Source organism: Archocentrus centrarchus, chromosome 19 (genome assembly GCF_007364275.1).
Source record: "Archocentrus centrarchus isolate MPI-CPG fArcCen1 chromosome 19, fArcCen1, whole genome shotgun sequence".
Taxonomy (NCBI): Eukaryota; Metazoa; Chordata; class Actinopteri; order Cichliformes; family Cichlidae; genus Archocentrus; species Archocentrus centrarchus.
In genome coordinates this window covers 7,718,662-7,735,070 of record NC_044364.1, presented here as the reverse complement: position 1 = coordinate 7,735,070, position 16,409 = coordinate 7,718,662, and the positions used below count along the sequence as shown (strand labels likewise).

The 16,409-nt window shown below is 40.5% G+C and overlaps 2 protein-coding genes across 6 annotated transcripts in view; one reads left to right on the top strand and one right to left on the bottom strand.

Annotated features, from left to right (window-relative positions):
- The window catches only part of grid2ipb (glutamate receptor, ionotropic, delta 2 (Grid2) interacting protein, b), a 42,759-nt gene extending 35,201 nt beyond the window's left edge, over positions 1–7,558 (bottom strand). The window contains exons 1-2 of the mRNA XM_030754283.1: positions 7,229–7,558; positions 4,384–4,538 (exon numbers count right to left, since the gene is read on the bottom strand). Coding sequence (XP_030610143.1) covers positions 4,384–4,538; positions 7,229–7,558 — 485 coding nt within the window. The remainder of the gene's footprint in view (positions 1–4,383; positions 4,539–7,228) is intronic.
- A 5,176-nt stretch (positions 7,559–12,734) lies between these two features.
- zdhhc4 (zDHHC palmitoyltransferase 4) lies at positions 12,735–14,775 on the top strand. 5 transcript variants are annotated; one of them, XM_030755319.1, is made up of 7 exons: positions 12,735–12,803; positions 13,168–13,301; positions 13,368–13,441; positions 13,524–13,702; positions 13,891–14,016; positions 14,111–14,355; positions 14,444–14,775. In XM_030755319.1, the coding sequence occupies exons 2-7, from the start codon at positions 13,179–13,181 to the stop codon at positions 14,741–14,743; spliced, it is 1,047 nt and encodes a 348-aa protein (XP_030611179.1). In that variant the 5' UTR covers positions 12,735–12,803; positions 13,168–13,178; the 3' UTR covers positions 14,744–14,775. The 5 variants fall into 5 exon arrangements, with proteins under 5 accessions (XP_030611179.1, XP_030611177.1, XP_030611176.1 ...); XM_030755317.1 differs by having other exon boundaries at positions 12,741–12,923; XM_030755316.1 differs by having other exon boundaries at positions 12,741–12,984.
- Positions 14,776–16,409: the final 1,634 nt, after the last annotated feature.

Below are 16,409 nucleotides of genomic sequence, written 5' to 3'. Positions count from 1 at the left end.
AGTTATAAAAGGCATACCGATTTCAAATAACAGAAAAAAATATTTAAACAATGTTTAAAAAACATATTTATATGTAAAGCACATAACCTGAGTTGACCAAAGGGATATACACTCACCATCCACTTTATTAGGTACACTTGTTGAAGTGTTCACAAATACCCAATCAGGCAATCACATGGCAGTGACTCGATGATTTAGGCACGCAGACATGGTCAAGACAACCTGCTGAAATTCTAAGTGACCATCAGAATAAAGGAAAAAATGGTGATGTGAGTGACTTTGAATGTGACATGGTTGTTGGTGGTGCCAGAGGTCAGATGAGAATGGTCAGATTGCTTCAAGGTAATAGGAAGGCAACAGAAACTCAAAGGATCACTCTTTCTTTCTTTGATTTGTCTTTCGCCATTTTTATTGTGGTTTTGCTGATCTGCTATCTTTAATGTTGTTTTATAATAATGAAAATTTCTATAAATAAAATATTTAAAAAACACAACCCTGAAGCAGATGGGCTACAGCAGCGTAAGACAATGCCGGCTGCAAAGCCTGTCAGCTAAGAACAGGAAAACTGGGGCTACAGTTCACGCAAGCAAGAGAAGATTGGAAAACCATTGCCTGGTCAGCTGAATATCTTGCTGTGACATTCAGATGGTTGGGTCAGAATTTGGTGTAAACAACATGAAAGCATGGACTCGTGTTTCTTTTTATCAATGATTCCGGTCAGTCGCAGTGGTGTAATGGTGTGGGGGCTATTTTCTTGGCACACTTTGGACCCTTTAGTAGCAACTCAGCATTGTTTAAACACTACGGCCTACCTGAGCTTTGCTTCCATGCTGGAAGCATGGAAAACGGCATGCCACAAAGCTCAAACCATCTCAAACTGGTTTCTTGAACATGACAGTGAGTTCACTGCACTCATATGGTCTCCACAGTCACCAGATCTCAATCCAACAGAGCGCCTTTGGAATGTGGTGGAAAAGGAGATTCACATCATGCTATCATGTCAATATGGACCAAACTCTCACCAGAGATCTTACCAGCACCTTGTTGAATTTTTGCCATGAAGAATTAAGCCAAAGCGGTAGTAGCAAGGTGAACAGGCAATATCAGAAATCACAGCTGAATCAAAAATGATACCAATGTTCCTCATATGTGGATGATTTTGGCTTTTTACAGCCAATAATTATGATTTCATTACAAGCTACACAATATATTATTGTGTACAAGTGAACTTTGTTATCTGATTATCTTGGATAATCACACTAGAACCTCTGTGAGGCTGTTCCTTTGCTTCAGCTGTTCCTTTGCTTCGAACTAAATGCTTTAATATACTCCCACACTTGAGCTGATTGTGCTAAAATACTAATTTAGCAGGTATGTTTACTACGTGATAGTATCGTTCACTATCCAATGAGCCTATTTGCCATCAAACTAAACTGTGAACAAAAAATTGTGATGATTCATAGCACAGACAAATTTGTTCTAAAAATATCAAATCTATTTGTTAATATTTCCCCAAAAAATAAAGGGCAATTAAATGTTTTCTAGTGGCCTCAGAAATACATGAAGACTAATATTCAAACTGTTCTAGTCTCACATAAACGGTGTTGTGATACACAACATTGTCTAAAAAAAAATGTGTGACACTTCATTGATGATCTGGGCTTGCTCTAACTGACAAGGCTGGCACTGTTAGGGTCCTTGGGGGTCCTGCAAAGGCCATCTGCAGTTCCTATCTGGTTTCTTTCTTTCATGCAGAGAAGCCTTTCTTCATCAGAAGACTTTAATTTCATGCAGGATATTGAACCATCCCAGAGCTAACTCCTTACCTGGAAGCCAACTGGCATCCTCAGTTAGATATCGAAGAAGCTCATTTGTTTTGAAAAGCTTTCTTTAAACTGAAGAATATTCTGTCATAACAAACATTACAGACTTGGGTTCATTATGACCTACTGGAAGTTTTCAAACTGCATTTTGCATAATATTTTCATAATACAATATTTTTATCAAGTATTAACCTATAGTAGCGCCGACTGATCCGGAGAAACAAACACAACTGCAGCTGCTTAATAATTTGGAACAAGGTTTATATTAATAGAAAGAGGCAACTTGTTCCACTCTTATTCATGACTGTACCCCCTTTGTACTGTTTGTGTTCAACACCCACTTCATTAAAGACACTGTGCAAGGCTCTTGTGAGACCGTGTGCAGTGCAGCAGCTCGGGAACAGTTACAAACAAGCTCCAGCCGCTGATTCCTGCGCTCCAAATTAAATACCATCATTATCAGCACTGCTAACAAAGCAAGATTTGCGCTCAGCATGTAGCGTGGATGAAGAGGAGCTGGTGAGGCAGTATTGCTGATTAAGAGTACTGACTGCGATCACATGATAGTTGAGTTGAATAGCTGCAAATGAGTGATTTTGTGACTGATGTCTACATATAGCTGCATCCATTTGGAAAAACAGACCTCAAAATAATAAATAACATAATATAAATGTTAAATTGATTATATATGTAATCTCAGAGTCAACATGAGCATGCATACAGACATTAACTGAACCACACCCCTTAATACACGTGAAAAGAGATTACATCCTCATCCTGAGAACCCCAGTCGTTTAAGAGACAGACACAAAAGCATTATATTGTTAAATCTGTTGTTAACCACATTTTCCATCAATCCAAATGAGACTGCATTGCATCAAACTGCACGAATAAACTGCCAATGGTCCAAATGGTCTCCGTTATCCCCTTAAATAGGGTAGAATGATTTTTAAAACTATCAAGCATCAACAGCAGGCTTTGTCTTATAGCATAAGGACTGCATTAAACATTCACTCACCGCTCACATTATTACACCTGCACAGGCACCAGCAGGTGGGAACTGACAACAGTGCAAAATGTCCTCAAAAATACACAAACAACCCACAGCCACATTTCACACAACATTAGAGAATATTAGCAAAGAAAGGAGGGTATACTCACCCCAGACAATTCATTGTTTTAGCTGTCACCCATAGTTCAGAAACAAGATAAACACAAGCACAAGTCTCACAGCAGTAATGAGCAGAATACTGGACTCATGTACTGCTACTGAGCTGCTCCTCTGTGGAGGATAAAAGGTCTTCTGGGACCTTGGTGCAGGCAGGAGGCCGTCTTTACCAAGTGTCAAGAGAAAACGGTCACTGCACAGAGAAAGCAGGAAATAGTCTGAGCGATATAATGAGAAGGCAATCCATCAGTGCTAAACACAAACACCCCTTAAGAGAGCGGGAGAGCGAGGTAAGAGAGTTGTGAGATGGGCAGGGAAGGAGGTCCACAGAGAGAAGTTATTAATGCTGTTATTGGTCCTTGTGCAGATAGGAGTGTCCCTCATTGTACAAATACCAACTCTCAGTGAACACACTTTGAATTATTCATGCCCAATTTGAGGCACTAAAATCCATTCCATTTCTATGAGTGCCTCATACAAATAGAAACCCTTCTTACAGTATATTAATATCACCAAAAAAAGAGCTGAAAGTAGTGTAGTAGTACTGGAGGAGGAAGCCAGCGTAGTAAGAGAATAAAAGGATTGATTGGCTGCACTTGCGGATGGAGAGCAATCTGTGGACAGGCTGTCTGGGGATTTATTTTGGCACATAGACAACCACTTAACTAAAGAGTTTTTCACGTTTAGTTACCTGGCATGATTCTATCTCATGGAAAGCAACCTGCTGGATGTAGCTCCAGATTTTATTTTTTATTTGAAAGGGCTGCAGAGACGGAGAGCCGCATGGATACCAGTAGTTCCATGAAGCGAGTATTCTGCTAAATATGTGTGTGGCTCATCATCACAGACACCTCCATGCCGTGAATGCAGAACGCTTTGCCAAGTCTCATTTACCGCGAACAACTCTAAGCTCAAACCCCTCCTTGTCAGTTTAGTTTCTCGGTTTCACTAACAACAATGGCAGCCTAAGCGACTCAGGAGGGTCACTGTGGATTTACCCTGGGTGGCAGATGGGACCCACAAACCTAAAGTGTAGATTTATCATGGGTGGCGGTGGCTGAGACCTCTGTAATCTGCAACCAAATGAGCAACAGGAAATCCAATTTACACAGTCATTATGAATTCAATCCCTGCAGATTAGTTTAGTTTTCACTGGGACCAAAACTGTGTGCAAGATTATACAAAGTGATGGTGTAGTAGGGTAATGTACTTTAGCACAAATTTTTTTGCACAAAATGACCATAAATATGAGATGAGATGGAGAGGATAAAGATGTGATAAGCATTCACAAACAAATCTTTTTTTGCATCTTCTCCACTGAAGACACTACTCTGCTTCCTACCTGCAGTTTATTCTCAACTGTGCATAATATGAGCTAAAACTGGCTCCTACCTGATGCTGGAGATGAGCTGTCGATGTTCATCTGTGGTAAGTATCTCCGGCAGAACAGAAGCTAACCACTCAACTTTCTTCTCCGCAGCATACTGCTTCAGCACAGCGAAGAGCCTCTCTTTCACTTCCGGCTCATCACCTAAAATCTGGTCAACCTGATGGAGATTCAAAAATATTGTTAGAGACTGGAGGTAGTCAGTAAAAGTGTAGATGCTTTGAGTAGATGTGATGACCTCCTAGTTTTTTAACACAGTACCAGACTTGTCCAAAAATATTTAGCCTGAAGTTTAAAAGACACAATAGGATGTATTTTTTATGTTTGTGTCTCTTGCCTTCTTTTTAATCTTGTCTTGCACTTCAAAACTAAATACAGGAATGTGAAAAAGAAAGCAAACCCTCTTTCAGTTTTACGGTTTTCATATGAGGACATACAAATTCTAAAACTCTTTAAATACAACTTCAGATGAACAACAACACATGACATGTTACACCATGTCATTACTTATTTAACAAAACCTGAGTCAAGATGCAGAAACCGTGTGAAAAACTAAGTACACCCCATGATTCAGTAGCTTGTAAAACCACCTTTAGCAGCAATAACTTGAAGTAATATTTTCTGTATTTCTTTATCAGTCTCTCACATCATTGTGGAGGAATTTCTTCTTTACAATGTTGCTTCAGTTCATTGAGGTTTGCAGGCATTTATTTATGCACAGGTCTATTAATGTCCAATTGTAGCATTTTAATCTGGTTGAGGTCTGGACTTTGACTGAGCCATTGCAGCAGCCTTATTCTTTTCTTTTTCAGCCATTCTGTTGCAGATTTGCTGTTTGTTTGGGATCATTGTCCTGCTGCATGTTCTAGTTTTGTCCCAACTTTAGCTGTTGGATAGACAGCCTCACATATGATGTGCTGCTGTGCATTATGGCCCCGTATCTCCACTTTGGGCTCATCTGTCCAAAGCACATTGTTCCAGAAGTCTTGCGGTTTGTTCTGATGCAACTTAAGCTGTGGGGCCATGTTCTTTTTTAGAGAGGTGAGGCTTTCTCTTGGCAACCCTGTAAAATCAGCCATACATATTCAGTTGTTTCTAACTGCATTGTCATGAAATATAACGTTTAACATGCTAACTGAGGCTTGCAGAGTCTGACATGTAGCGCTTGTGTTTTCTGCAGTTTCTCTGAGCATTGCACAGTCTGACCTTGAGGTGAATTTGCTGGGATGTTCACTCCTGGGAAGATTGGCAGCTGTCTCAAATATTTTCAACTTATGAATAATCTTCCCCATGACAGAATGATGGACTTCAAATTGTTTGGAAATGGCCTTATAACCCTCCCCAGATTGATGGGCAGCAGCAATTGCTTCTGTTGAGCACCTGAACATTCAAGTGTGTTAACATACGCCTGAATGCTCTAGACTAGTGGTTCCCAAAGTCACGAGTGCTGAAGCCCCTTCAAAAAACAGAAAATCCCTGGTTCTCAAACATTTTACCTGGTAAAATAGAGGTTTTTTTAAAAAAAAGAAAAAGACAAAAAAAATTTCTGTTATTACTGCGACCCCCCACCCACCCCCGCAGCAGCCCACACTTTGGGGACCACTGCTCAAATCTACTGTTTTTACAGAGGTGCTCACACTTGTTGATGATCAGTTAATCAAGCGCATTTCATTAGCGGCACCTGGCTGCTTCTTGCGCTCATAATTCCTATGGAATAAGGTATACTTAATTTTTCACAGGCTCTTTCTGAATTTTGTTTTAGATTTTCTTAAATAAATAATGACACTGTGTAACATGCTGTGTTTTGTTTGTCATCTGAAGTTGCATTTAAATAATTTTAAAACCTGGTATGAACCAGATGACTTTAATTGTTGTGACCTGACACATAAAATCTTAGACTTGAAAGAGGATGTATTTTCTTTTTCAAGTCTAAGATTTTATGTGTCAGGTCACAATGACTGAAAATTGTACATTGTTGGATGTTGAGTGATTTTGCAGAGTTACAAGCAGATAACTATAACATTTCTAGTCATTTTTCATTTATTCTGGTCTTAAAAAAAATGTGTGTATTATTAAATATTCACTAAAATAAGCAAAAATAAAACTTAAACTAAAAGAAAAAAAAAACAGACATCGTTAGACTAAAAATCAGCTAATCAGAACTATGCGGATGGTGTTTGATCTCAATTGATTAGTGCATATAAAATGTTACAATACTGGATGTGATGTGGCCAGTATGTAAAAGTAGTCCCCTTTAACCAAAAGTGCAGACTTCAGACTCTGCTGAGCACTGGGCTTCAAGGCTTTTTTCTCTGATTTCTGACTGTATAAAGAACTCTGATGAGCTGATGCCACAGATTTCTTTATATGGTCATCTGCAGCAAGCCCACAATATATAGACACTGCCCTTCATTTGGCTTCTGGAGGTTGGCCAATTATAAGAAAGAGACCTTTTATGAAGAGAGGCCTTAAAAATAAAGAAGCTTGTTTCAAACAGAGGACAAACTGAGGGACTGTAGGACAAATAAGGATTTTTGTAAAACTGTGAGTCATGCAAGACTCATAAAAAAATAAACAGCTTAAAACCATAATAGGTCCTTAAATTCAAATAAATTACTGCTAAATTCTGCTTGGTGCACAGAAATACTTAAAATTTTTTTCAAATAAGCCCTACCCACTTCAAAACAGTTACATGGGAACAGAAAAGCACAAGCTCAGATATCTGTAATGTGAAAAAAACAAAATAGTTCCAATTCAGGCAAAAAATGTTGCCTTTAATTAGAAAATCACTTTTCAGGGCCTTTTAACTCAGCTGGTCCACCAGCAGAAAGTGTGTCTATACAAACCTACCTTCCTGTTAAACTCCAGAGCCTTGTATTTGCGGTCCAGTCTTGCCCCCTCACCACCCATCTGACTGTCCTCTATGCTGATGCTCTGTTTGTGCCTTGGCCCAAGGCACAGCACTCCCAGGCGGAGTGTCCTCCCCTGGGATGCCTTTATTAGTGCTGCAGCCATCTCGTGCTGCCTGACTGGGATGCCGTTCACCTCCATGACATAATCCCCGGCCCTCAGGCCTGCGCGGCCAGCTGGGGAACAAGGAGAGCAGTCCTCCACCAGTAGGGGGCAGTCTCCCACAATGGTAAACCCAAAACGACCATCTGGGCCTGGTGTGATGTCCATCTGTACAAGACATTTGCCTCAGTGTTTGACCACAGAGCAGATCTTCAACAACTATCCACAATGGTGCAGCTCTACATCTTGCTATATTATGACATGCATTTCCACAGCCATTAACCTACACATGCAGTATTGCTCTGGTGGATTTGTAAGCTGTAAGACCTGCTGTATGCGGGACACCACTCCAATGCTGGGGGGGATGTTCTTCTGAGTCTGGGCGATGGCGATGACAGCTTGAGGACCCAGCGTTGATACATTGTGGCCTTCAATCTCCAGGACCTGATCCCCTGCCTGCAGCCCTGCCAGGTGGGCACTGCTGCCTTCCTCCACTGATAAGATATAGCTCGGTCCAGTCCCACCAAGGTGGAAGCCAAAATCCTCAGGCCAGCCTTGGTTGGAAGTCGGCATGCTGAGGACTTTAGGAAGAGGAGAAAAAGACAGTGAAGTTTTTTTCAGTATGGAGTCTTGTGCTACAATTGCAAACACTTACCCTCTGCAGCTAGTGCATTCAAGTTCAGCAACACTGCAAGAAATCTCTATGATATAATCTTATGTTTTAAAGAGATTCAATTTGCTCTCTGTCTCCTTCCCTGTCTCCCGTGTCTCAAAATGTACATCGACTGTGGCTCTGTAACCCTCTATGCTGAACCATGACACACTCAGCGGTCCCTGACCTGGTTCACAAATGTCTTCACAGCCAATCAAATTAGAGCATTGAAAGATTGTGACCTTAATTAGCTCAAGAGACAGAAGTTCCTCTTGCTATTTTTTGCACTCATTGCACATGCATGTCTCTCCTGTTGAATGGTAATTGAATAGAAATGCAATAATGCAACAGAGCACACCACTGGCTGCATGGACGAGCAGGTAAGGGGTTGAAAAAAGTGGCAAATATAAGGCAAAATTTGACTTAAGCATTAAAATGAAAAAGAGTTAAGCTAAATGTGAAAGGATTTCAAAACCACCTCTATTGTAACAAATACAGATTTGCAGCAATGAACTGCTGTAAACCCTGCAGCTCAGCTATAGGCTAATGATGTGCTGCACAGCTTTCAAAAGCCACAGCACAGCAGAATTTACATAGCTGCCAAAGACGAAGGTTATAAAGACTTACAGAAATCTTTAGCTGGATACCGAGAGCCTCGTTTGCTCTGTCGAAAAGAGTATCTGCCCTTTTTGTTTTGCAAAAACTTCTTCATCTTGAATGTCAGATACCCCGTGGCCTGTTAAAAGGCTGTTATCCAATCAGTCTTCTCAAATATAATGTTTTAAAAAAAAAAACAAACAAAAAAAAAACACCCACAACCCAAAGTCAAAGAGAAAAGGTGACAAACTCAAAATACTGCCCCATTCCGCTTCCCTGAAACCACAGCAGTCTCCTCATGAGCAAAGGGTGAGTGTGCATGAAAAGCAAGTGCAGTCTTTCTGTGAGTATGTCAAGGAGTTGGTCCTGCATCTCATCCCTGATTCATCCTAGGGCCAGCCTGCTTGCACAGTGTTAATCAGAAAACTGGGACGCATGCACCCGCGCACCTCGGTTCCTTAATAATTCTCTCTCCAAAAAGGGTATTGTGAGGCCTCATTTTTCTATAAATACACCCATGTGTCTTTTTTTCCCTCCTCCTCCTCTCTTGGCAAGGTGGCTCTCCGTGGGACCGCTACTGGCCCAGAATCACTCTGCGTCGATGCAAGAAAGCCCGAGGAGCTCTAATTGGAGCGTCTGCGTGCCTGCGATTCTGTGTGTACTCTGAAATGGTCAGTCCATTGATAAGGAGCAGGGGCAATTTAAGACTTTAGCCTGTAGGATTAGTGGGATTATCAGCTGAATCTGCTCTCCTCCACCCCCCCTGTTATTAATACTGTAGGAACACATGCTCCCCTCCCCTATTAGATATTTACACTTCCTCTAGTGGAACTTCTTTAGGCACCGTGCACACCTTAAGACATTCATTTAACAGGCTTAATGCTACTGTATTTCCAAATTAAAACTGGCAATTTGTGTAGTCTATGCTCTGATGTCAATTAGAGCCTGACCGATAGCTAAAGATATATGCCCATATTGGTGACACTGGTGTGTATATTGTCCAATATGCTATGATATGAAATTTATAGTTTATACAGCAGAGTTTACGATACTCTCAGCACTGTCTACAGAACATTTATCCCAGATGAGCAGAAGATGGTGTGATATTAAGCAGTAAGTTGCTAGCTGTATTTGCTAGTTTTGTATCTGTTGTTAAATTATAGTTTCAAACTGAATGGTTTTCCAAAGCAGCCTAAAAATCCCTTTGTAAGACTTTGGAAATGCAGATCTAACAAGTTAATAGCAGCTCCCTGTAAGAGAAAACTTCCTGGTACATTGTTAATGATTATTTTATGAATGCAAAAAACATGAGACAGCAAAGATTCCATGAGATTATTTTATACTTAATCAGACCTAACAGAGCAAATTCTACTCAACTATAATTATAGCATTACCAGAACCCGATGGATATATCAGCCGATATCAACTGCTATTGGCATTTATAATGGCCGACAAATTAAAATAAAAAAAATAATCGATAGAGGGACCTCTGCAACTTCCCTGTTGGTAACACACGTTTGGAAGGCCAGAAACAGAATAACCAGATGACCCCAGTAGAGTCAGAGTGTGAAGGAGTAAGTCATGATTTCTTGTGACAGTAAAACAAGAATTTTTTTAAACTACACTGTAATATTATCTTAATAAATACTAATTAATAACTACTCATAACAAATGTTAGGAAGATCTGTTTATGTATGTGTGTCTGAAAGAAAAAAATATTGGCTGATATGTCTGATTTTTAAATTACCAAATATCGGCATTGGTCTTAAAAATTCAGTATTGGTCAAACTCTGAGCAGTACATGTAATTACACTCTTATGTCCTTGAACTGCAGCTCAAATTAAGTTTTACTTTTTTACTATTGTAATCTTTATCTATATAATCCATCTGGATGGGTTTTTTTTTTAACTAAAATGCATAACAGCTGGAGAGAAAGCACTAAAGAAGTGCGCAGGTGGGCTTATTGGAGTGTAAACTGTCATTAGTGGCAAAGCACACAGTAAGGAACAAACATTCCAGTGCAAACTGAATAATTAAACACAACTGGCTGCATCTCCAAACACACTTTTCACTTCAAACTCTCCTCTTACACGACAGCCAAGACAGTTGAGTCATCTGTGACAAGATGTGTGACAGAAAACTGACATTTCTCTGGCGCTCCAGTTTTATAAAACTTTCAGCAATCTCAAAGCCACCTGAAATCATTTATCTTTTGACAAAAAAAAAACAAAAAACTTTTCAGCCATAAAGCTGTAATTTTGATCCCAAATTGGAAATGCAGATATGCTCATGGCATTGTAACTTGATTTATCTGACATAAGAGACAATAAAAAATGATTAAGGTACCAGCACAGCACATCCAAACACTCAGTACCTGTTTAAGCAGCATTCAGAGATGAGCCTGCACAGCTCCTGAGTAATGCTCCCCTCTGCAGCTCTGTGAGCTGTAATATGAGTGTTGGGCCATGTCCGCAACAGTATCCACCGACTGGTGTCCTGTGGTGCCTTGTTGCATTGTGTGGATAACTGGATTGCAGAGACAAACAGCAAACGGTTTATTTTTTCATGCAGGCACCAAAGTCAAATACTATAGGCTGATATCGGTCTTGCTCGCTGGTATCGACCTATCATCAAATCAGATGACATTTACAGATGCCAGTAACTGATATTTGTCTGTTGTGTCACATTAATTTTTGAACAAAATAGAGCTCCTCAAAGCTAGAGTGACAACAAGCTGCAAGATAATTCTTCATGTCCCTGGCACAAAGAGTGGGATAAAAACAATGCTCGCAGCAATGTAACTTGATTTAGCTTACATAAGACACAATAAAAAATGATTAAGGCACCAGCACAGCACATCCAGAAATTCAGTAAACAACAGGAAAAATTCCTGGTATCAGTTATTGGTCAAATTGTTAAGTTAAATGTAGGTATCATTGTCACTGAGAGTGTATATTTAAAATTCTCTCTTTTTTAACAGTTTATATGCCATCTTATAGACACAAACATTTTACGCTTTATTTCATGCTTTGCACATTAAGTTTAAGTATAAAATACTATTTATAATTAATTATTCAAATGTATTTTGGGCACTGGAAATAAAAAGCCACATTACTGCTCATGCTATCTCACACTGTTCCTCTGAATGCAGGTCATCTTCCACAGTGTATAAAACATTCCCGAACAAGAAAATATCCCTCAAACGAGTACACCACCAGCAGCTGCCTTAATCACTGATACAAGGCAGGATGTATCCATGCTTTCATGTTTTTCACGCCAAATTCTGACCCTACCATCTGAATATTGCAGCAGAAATTGACACTACGTTAGTTCTAGCCTCCGTTTCCTGTTCTTAGCTGACAGGTGTGGTCGGTACCTAGTGTGGTCTTCTGCTGCCGTGGCCCAGCAGCCTCTTCACAGGTGAGTTTAGAAATCCTCTACTGCATAACTTGGTTGTAACAAGTGGTTATTCAAGTTTCTGTTACCTTCCAGCCTTCTTCTCTGACCTCTGGCACCAACAAGACATTTTCACCCAGAGAACTGCAGCTCCCTGAATATCTTCTCTTTTTTTGGACCATTCTCTGTAAACCCCAGAGATGGCTGTGTGTGGCATCAGAAGTTTCTTAAATGCTCAGACAAGCCCCTCTGGCACCAACAACCATGCCACATTCAAAATCACAATCTTCGTCATTCTGATGCTCAGTTCAGTGAACTTCAGCAGGTTGTCTTGACCGTGTCTACATGTCTAAATGCACTGAGCTGCTGCCATAGGCTGATTTGATATTTGTGTTAACAGTGCAGTGGCCAGTGAGTATATGTGGATAGTTATGAAACCTTAAGAATGTCTGAAGCCTGTTTTAGATATCAGGTGTAAACTGTCGTAGAATAAAGGGATTTTAAACTTATTTGTATAGGACACCCCCTATTATGGCTATTGATAAACTTTTAGAACAGGAGAAACGGACTTTTAACGCAAACCATACTTGCAAATAAAATATTTTTCACGCTTAATTAGCTGAAAAGAGTTTTCATGTATTTCAGTGCGCAGCTGAAAGAAAAAAGACCCCTTTCTGCAGTCCTCTCGCTGCAGAGAGGCGGCGACGTTAGCTCAACCCATCAATCGGTGCTAAGGAAGTAGCATTGTTTACAGAGCATGGAGCAAAAGTGAGGCTAGAAGCTTACCAAAGTGACTCTGCTGACGAGAGATAAACACTAAAAGGCAGCTATGTGCAACCTCGACTAGATAGTAAGGGGTGAACGAGCTTGAAAATATCTTTATAGGAGGTAAAGGAATGAAGATTCGGTTCGGTTTTGCTAACGCTGCGTGGGCGCTGACAGGTTTGAGGGGAGCATGCTAACGTAACTTGTTCACCTGAGTCGTTTTTAAGGTCTTAAACGTGTTTAAATAATGTGACTATGATTAATAATTAGCAGTACCAAAGCTGCATTTTTTTTCTTGTTACGCTTGCTGCCTGCTGGCGGTGAGTTTGTCCCGTAAACACCTGTTGTTTGCCTCTCTGTGATGCAGCCAGGTGAGATATGGATTTCCTCACGCTGTTTGCTGTTTACGTCGCGGTGGTGCTCACATGTATAGCTCTAGTCTGCAAATACTCCGGCCAGCAACACAGCCCCCTTAATGTACTCTTCAACTTTGCAGCAAAGGTAAGAACAGAGTAGAAACAGTGACACTGGGTGGCGCTGTTGCATTTACAGCTCTTTGCTTCACAGATACTTGGACCCATTACACCAAAATGGCTTCAGAAGTTTTGGCAGTGGACGTTACACAGACTGTTCCATCAAAGGTTTGTAGTTAAATCTTAGTGTTCACAGAGTTGATGTTGTTTATTTTAGGTTTTATTCAGTGTTATTTGCATCTAACTGCAGGAGCAACATGTTCATCTACCTGCATATCCTGCTGGAGGGCGCAGTGTATGCAGAGTTCACCTACGAGGTGTTTGGCTTCTGTAGGGAGATGGACACCACTCTGACCAGCCTATCTGTGCCTTATGTCCTGCTGGGCCTCAAGACCTTCTTCTTCTACCTCTGCATCAAGACAGATCCAGGTTTTATTTACTTTAGCTACATAATATTTTTAAATATATGTCTTACCGGCTGCAGTGTTGGTGCATATAATAGAAGAAAAGTGGTGTCTTGTTCCTTGAAGCTTATTTAAAACACTGATAAGGATTAAAAAAAAAACAACAGATCAACTGGAATAGTGGTTTGTTCCTCTCGATTCTCCATCTCTCAGGCACAGTGACAAAGAAGAAAGTCGCTGCTCAGCTGCACATCTATTCATATGACAGAAGACTGTTTCACCCGGGAGTCTCCTGTCCGACTTGCCAGCTTGTTAAACCGGCCCGCTCTAAACACTGCAGTGAGTACTTTGTTGCTGTTAGTACCTGAAGTGCCTACAGTAGTAAATAGAAAGGAAGTCTTAGTGCTGACTGTAAACACCGCCTGTATTTCAGGGGTCTGCAACAGGTGTGTGCAGCGTTTCGACCACCACTGTGTCTGGGTGAACAACTGCATCGGTGCTCAGAACACACGTTTCTTCCTGCTTTACCTCTTCAGCGTTTGTGCCATGGCAGGCGACATCGCCCTGCTAACAGGGGACATGCTGCTTCATGCTGTGCTGCGCTCAGGGCTCCTCAGGGCCAGTTACATAGATGAGAACGGCCAACAGCAACCAGCAGGACCTCTGTTTGTTGTGCAGGTACTGCTGAGACACTGAATATTACAGCTGTATGCATTTCCAGCTGAGATTGAATTTTAATAAACCCCCCCCCAATGTGTCCTTCCAGCATCTATTTCTGACTTTCCCCCGAATCGTCTTCATGCTGGGCTTCTTGGTCTTCGTTTTTTTCCTCTTGGCGGGTTACGCCATGTTCCATTCCTACCTGGCTCTTATCAACCAGACCTCCAATGAGTGGTACAAAAGTAGAGGCTACGTCTGTCAGCACTGCCATCCAACTGCAGCAGCCGATAATCTCCATAGCCCCGTGCCAGATCACTCTAAAAGATACTACTACAGCAGGGGGCTTCTCCGAAACCTGGGAGAGATTTTCTTCCCTCCACGGCCTGTTCAAAAAAAAGACAACTGAACTGGTTGGTTATAGTTTCTGTAACTACCACTGGGAAAATAAAGTTTATTGATTTCTTTATGAGCTCTGGTTTGTGAATTACTGATTGTGTTAATTAATCGTTGCAGCTACAAGCGTGGAACACTGCTTATTGTCTGTGCTTAACTAATTCAGGAATAGAGCAAGTTTTTCATTGTAATTTTTAAACCGATTCCTTCAATATGTCAATATTGCATCAGACCTCGTTCTTTAAATATATTTGTTCATTCATATTATGGTAAATTCCATCCATCCTTTCTCTTCAGCTTATCCTGTTCAGGGTTGCTGGGGGGGGGGCTGGAGACTAACTCAGATGATAGGGCAATTTAGAGTGACCAGTTAACCTAACCCCAGTCTTTGGACTGTGGGAGAAAACTGGAGGAAACCCACGGGGAGAGCATGCAAACTCCACACAGAGAGAGGCCCGGTCCATGGTTGATTTTTTTTTTTTTTTTTTGTTTTGTTTTGTTTTGTTTCGTTTCAGTATAGTGTAGTGTGTGTTTTTTTTGTCTAACAACCAAAAGATCCCTGGCTCAATCCTGGGAGGCTCTTTGGGGTTGAGGAAGGGCATCTGCCAAATCAAATGTGGAGCTACAATCCCTGCTGTGGATACCTTTTGGGACAATGAAGCAGCTGAAAGTAGCTGCTGCTGCTTCTATATTGTGGTAGATTTTAGGGATTTATTTAATCACTCAATGCCTGCAGAGGTCAATGAAGCCAGTAGAGGGAGCAGTACCTCGATGTTCTTAAGAATTCGTACTGTTATTAAACACCTTTTTATGACAGGTGTATTAGGGTCATGGTAATATGAGATGCTTAAAAATGGAGGAAGATGAAAAAAATCATAGATGAATTCACAAATATACAAGAAATAAAATATTCACTAAGATTAAAGTCATAATTTTATGAGAAAAAAATGCGCAGGGAAAAAAAATATATGTATAGAGTCATTGAAATTACTTGAAACTTGGCTCAGTCCCAGGTCATGGGTCGGTCCATCCATCCATCCATTGGAGGATAATGACACAAAACACACAGCTAAAAGCACCCAGGGATGGCTAAGATAGGACAAAACATTAAACTTTTCTGAAGTGGCCTTCTGTGAGTCCTGATCTAAATCCTATTGAACATCTGTGGAAGATGCTGAAACACGCAGTCTGGGAAGGCACCCTTCAAACCTGAGACAGATGGAACCGTTTGCTATTGAGGAGTAGACCAAAATACCTGTCAACAGGTGCAGAAGTCCCATTGAGAGTTACAGAAATCACTTGATTGCAGTGATTGCCTCAAAAGTTACATAATAACCTCTGGAAATTAGGGAAGCGATTGCACCAGGATTCTTTCTGAATTCAATTTCATTTGAGCAAATAAATTAACTAAAATAAAATAAAGAACATATGACAAGAAGCAAGAAGAGAAATGAAACATGGGGTGACAGATTTATATTATTCAGTAACTGTATATGTATCAAACACCAACTTGGCTTAGAAAACGAATGCTTCTATTCGCTGAGTTATCCACAAAATAAATTCAAATATCTCTATCATAAAGAATGACTGTTTTACTGTTTTTCTAAATAAAAATATTTTCTACATACAATCCAGAATATTTGGAATACATACACTGGAAAAATAAATGAGGAATACTT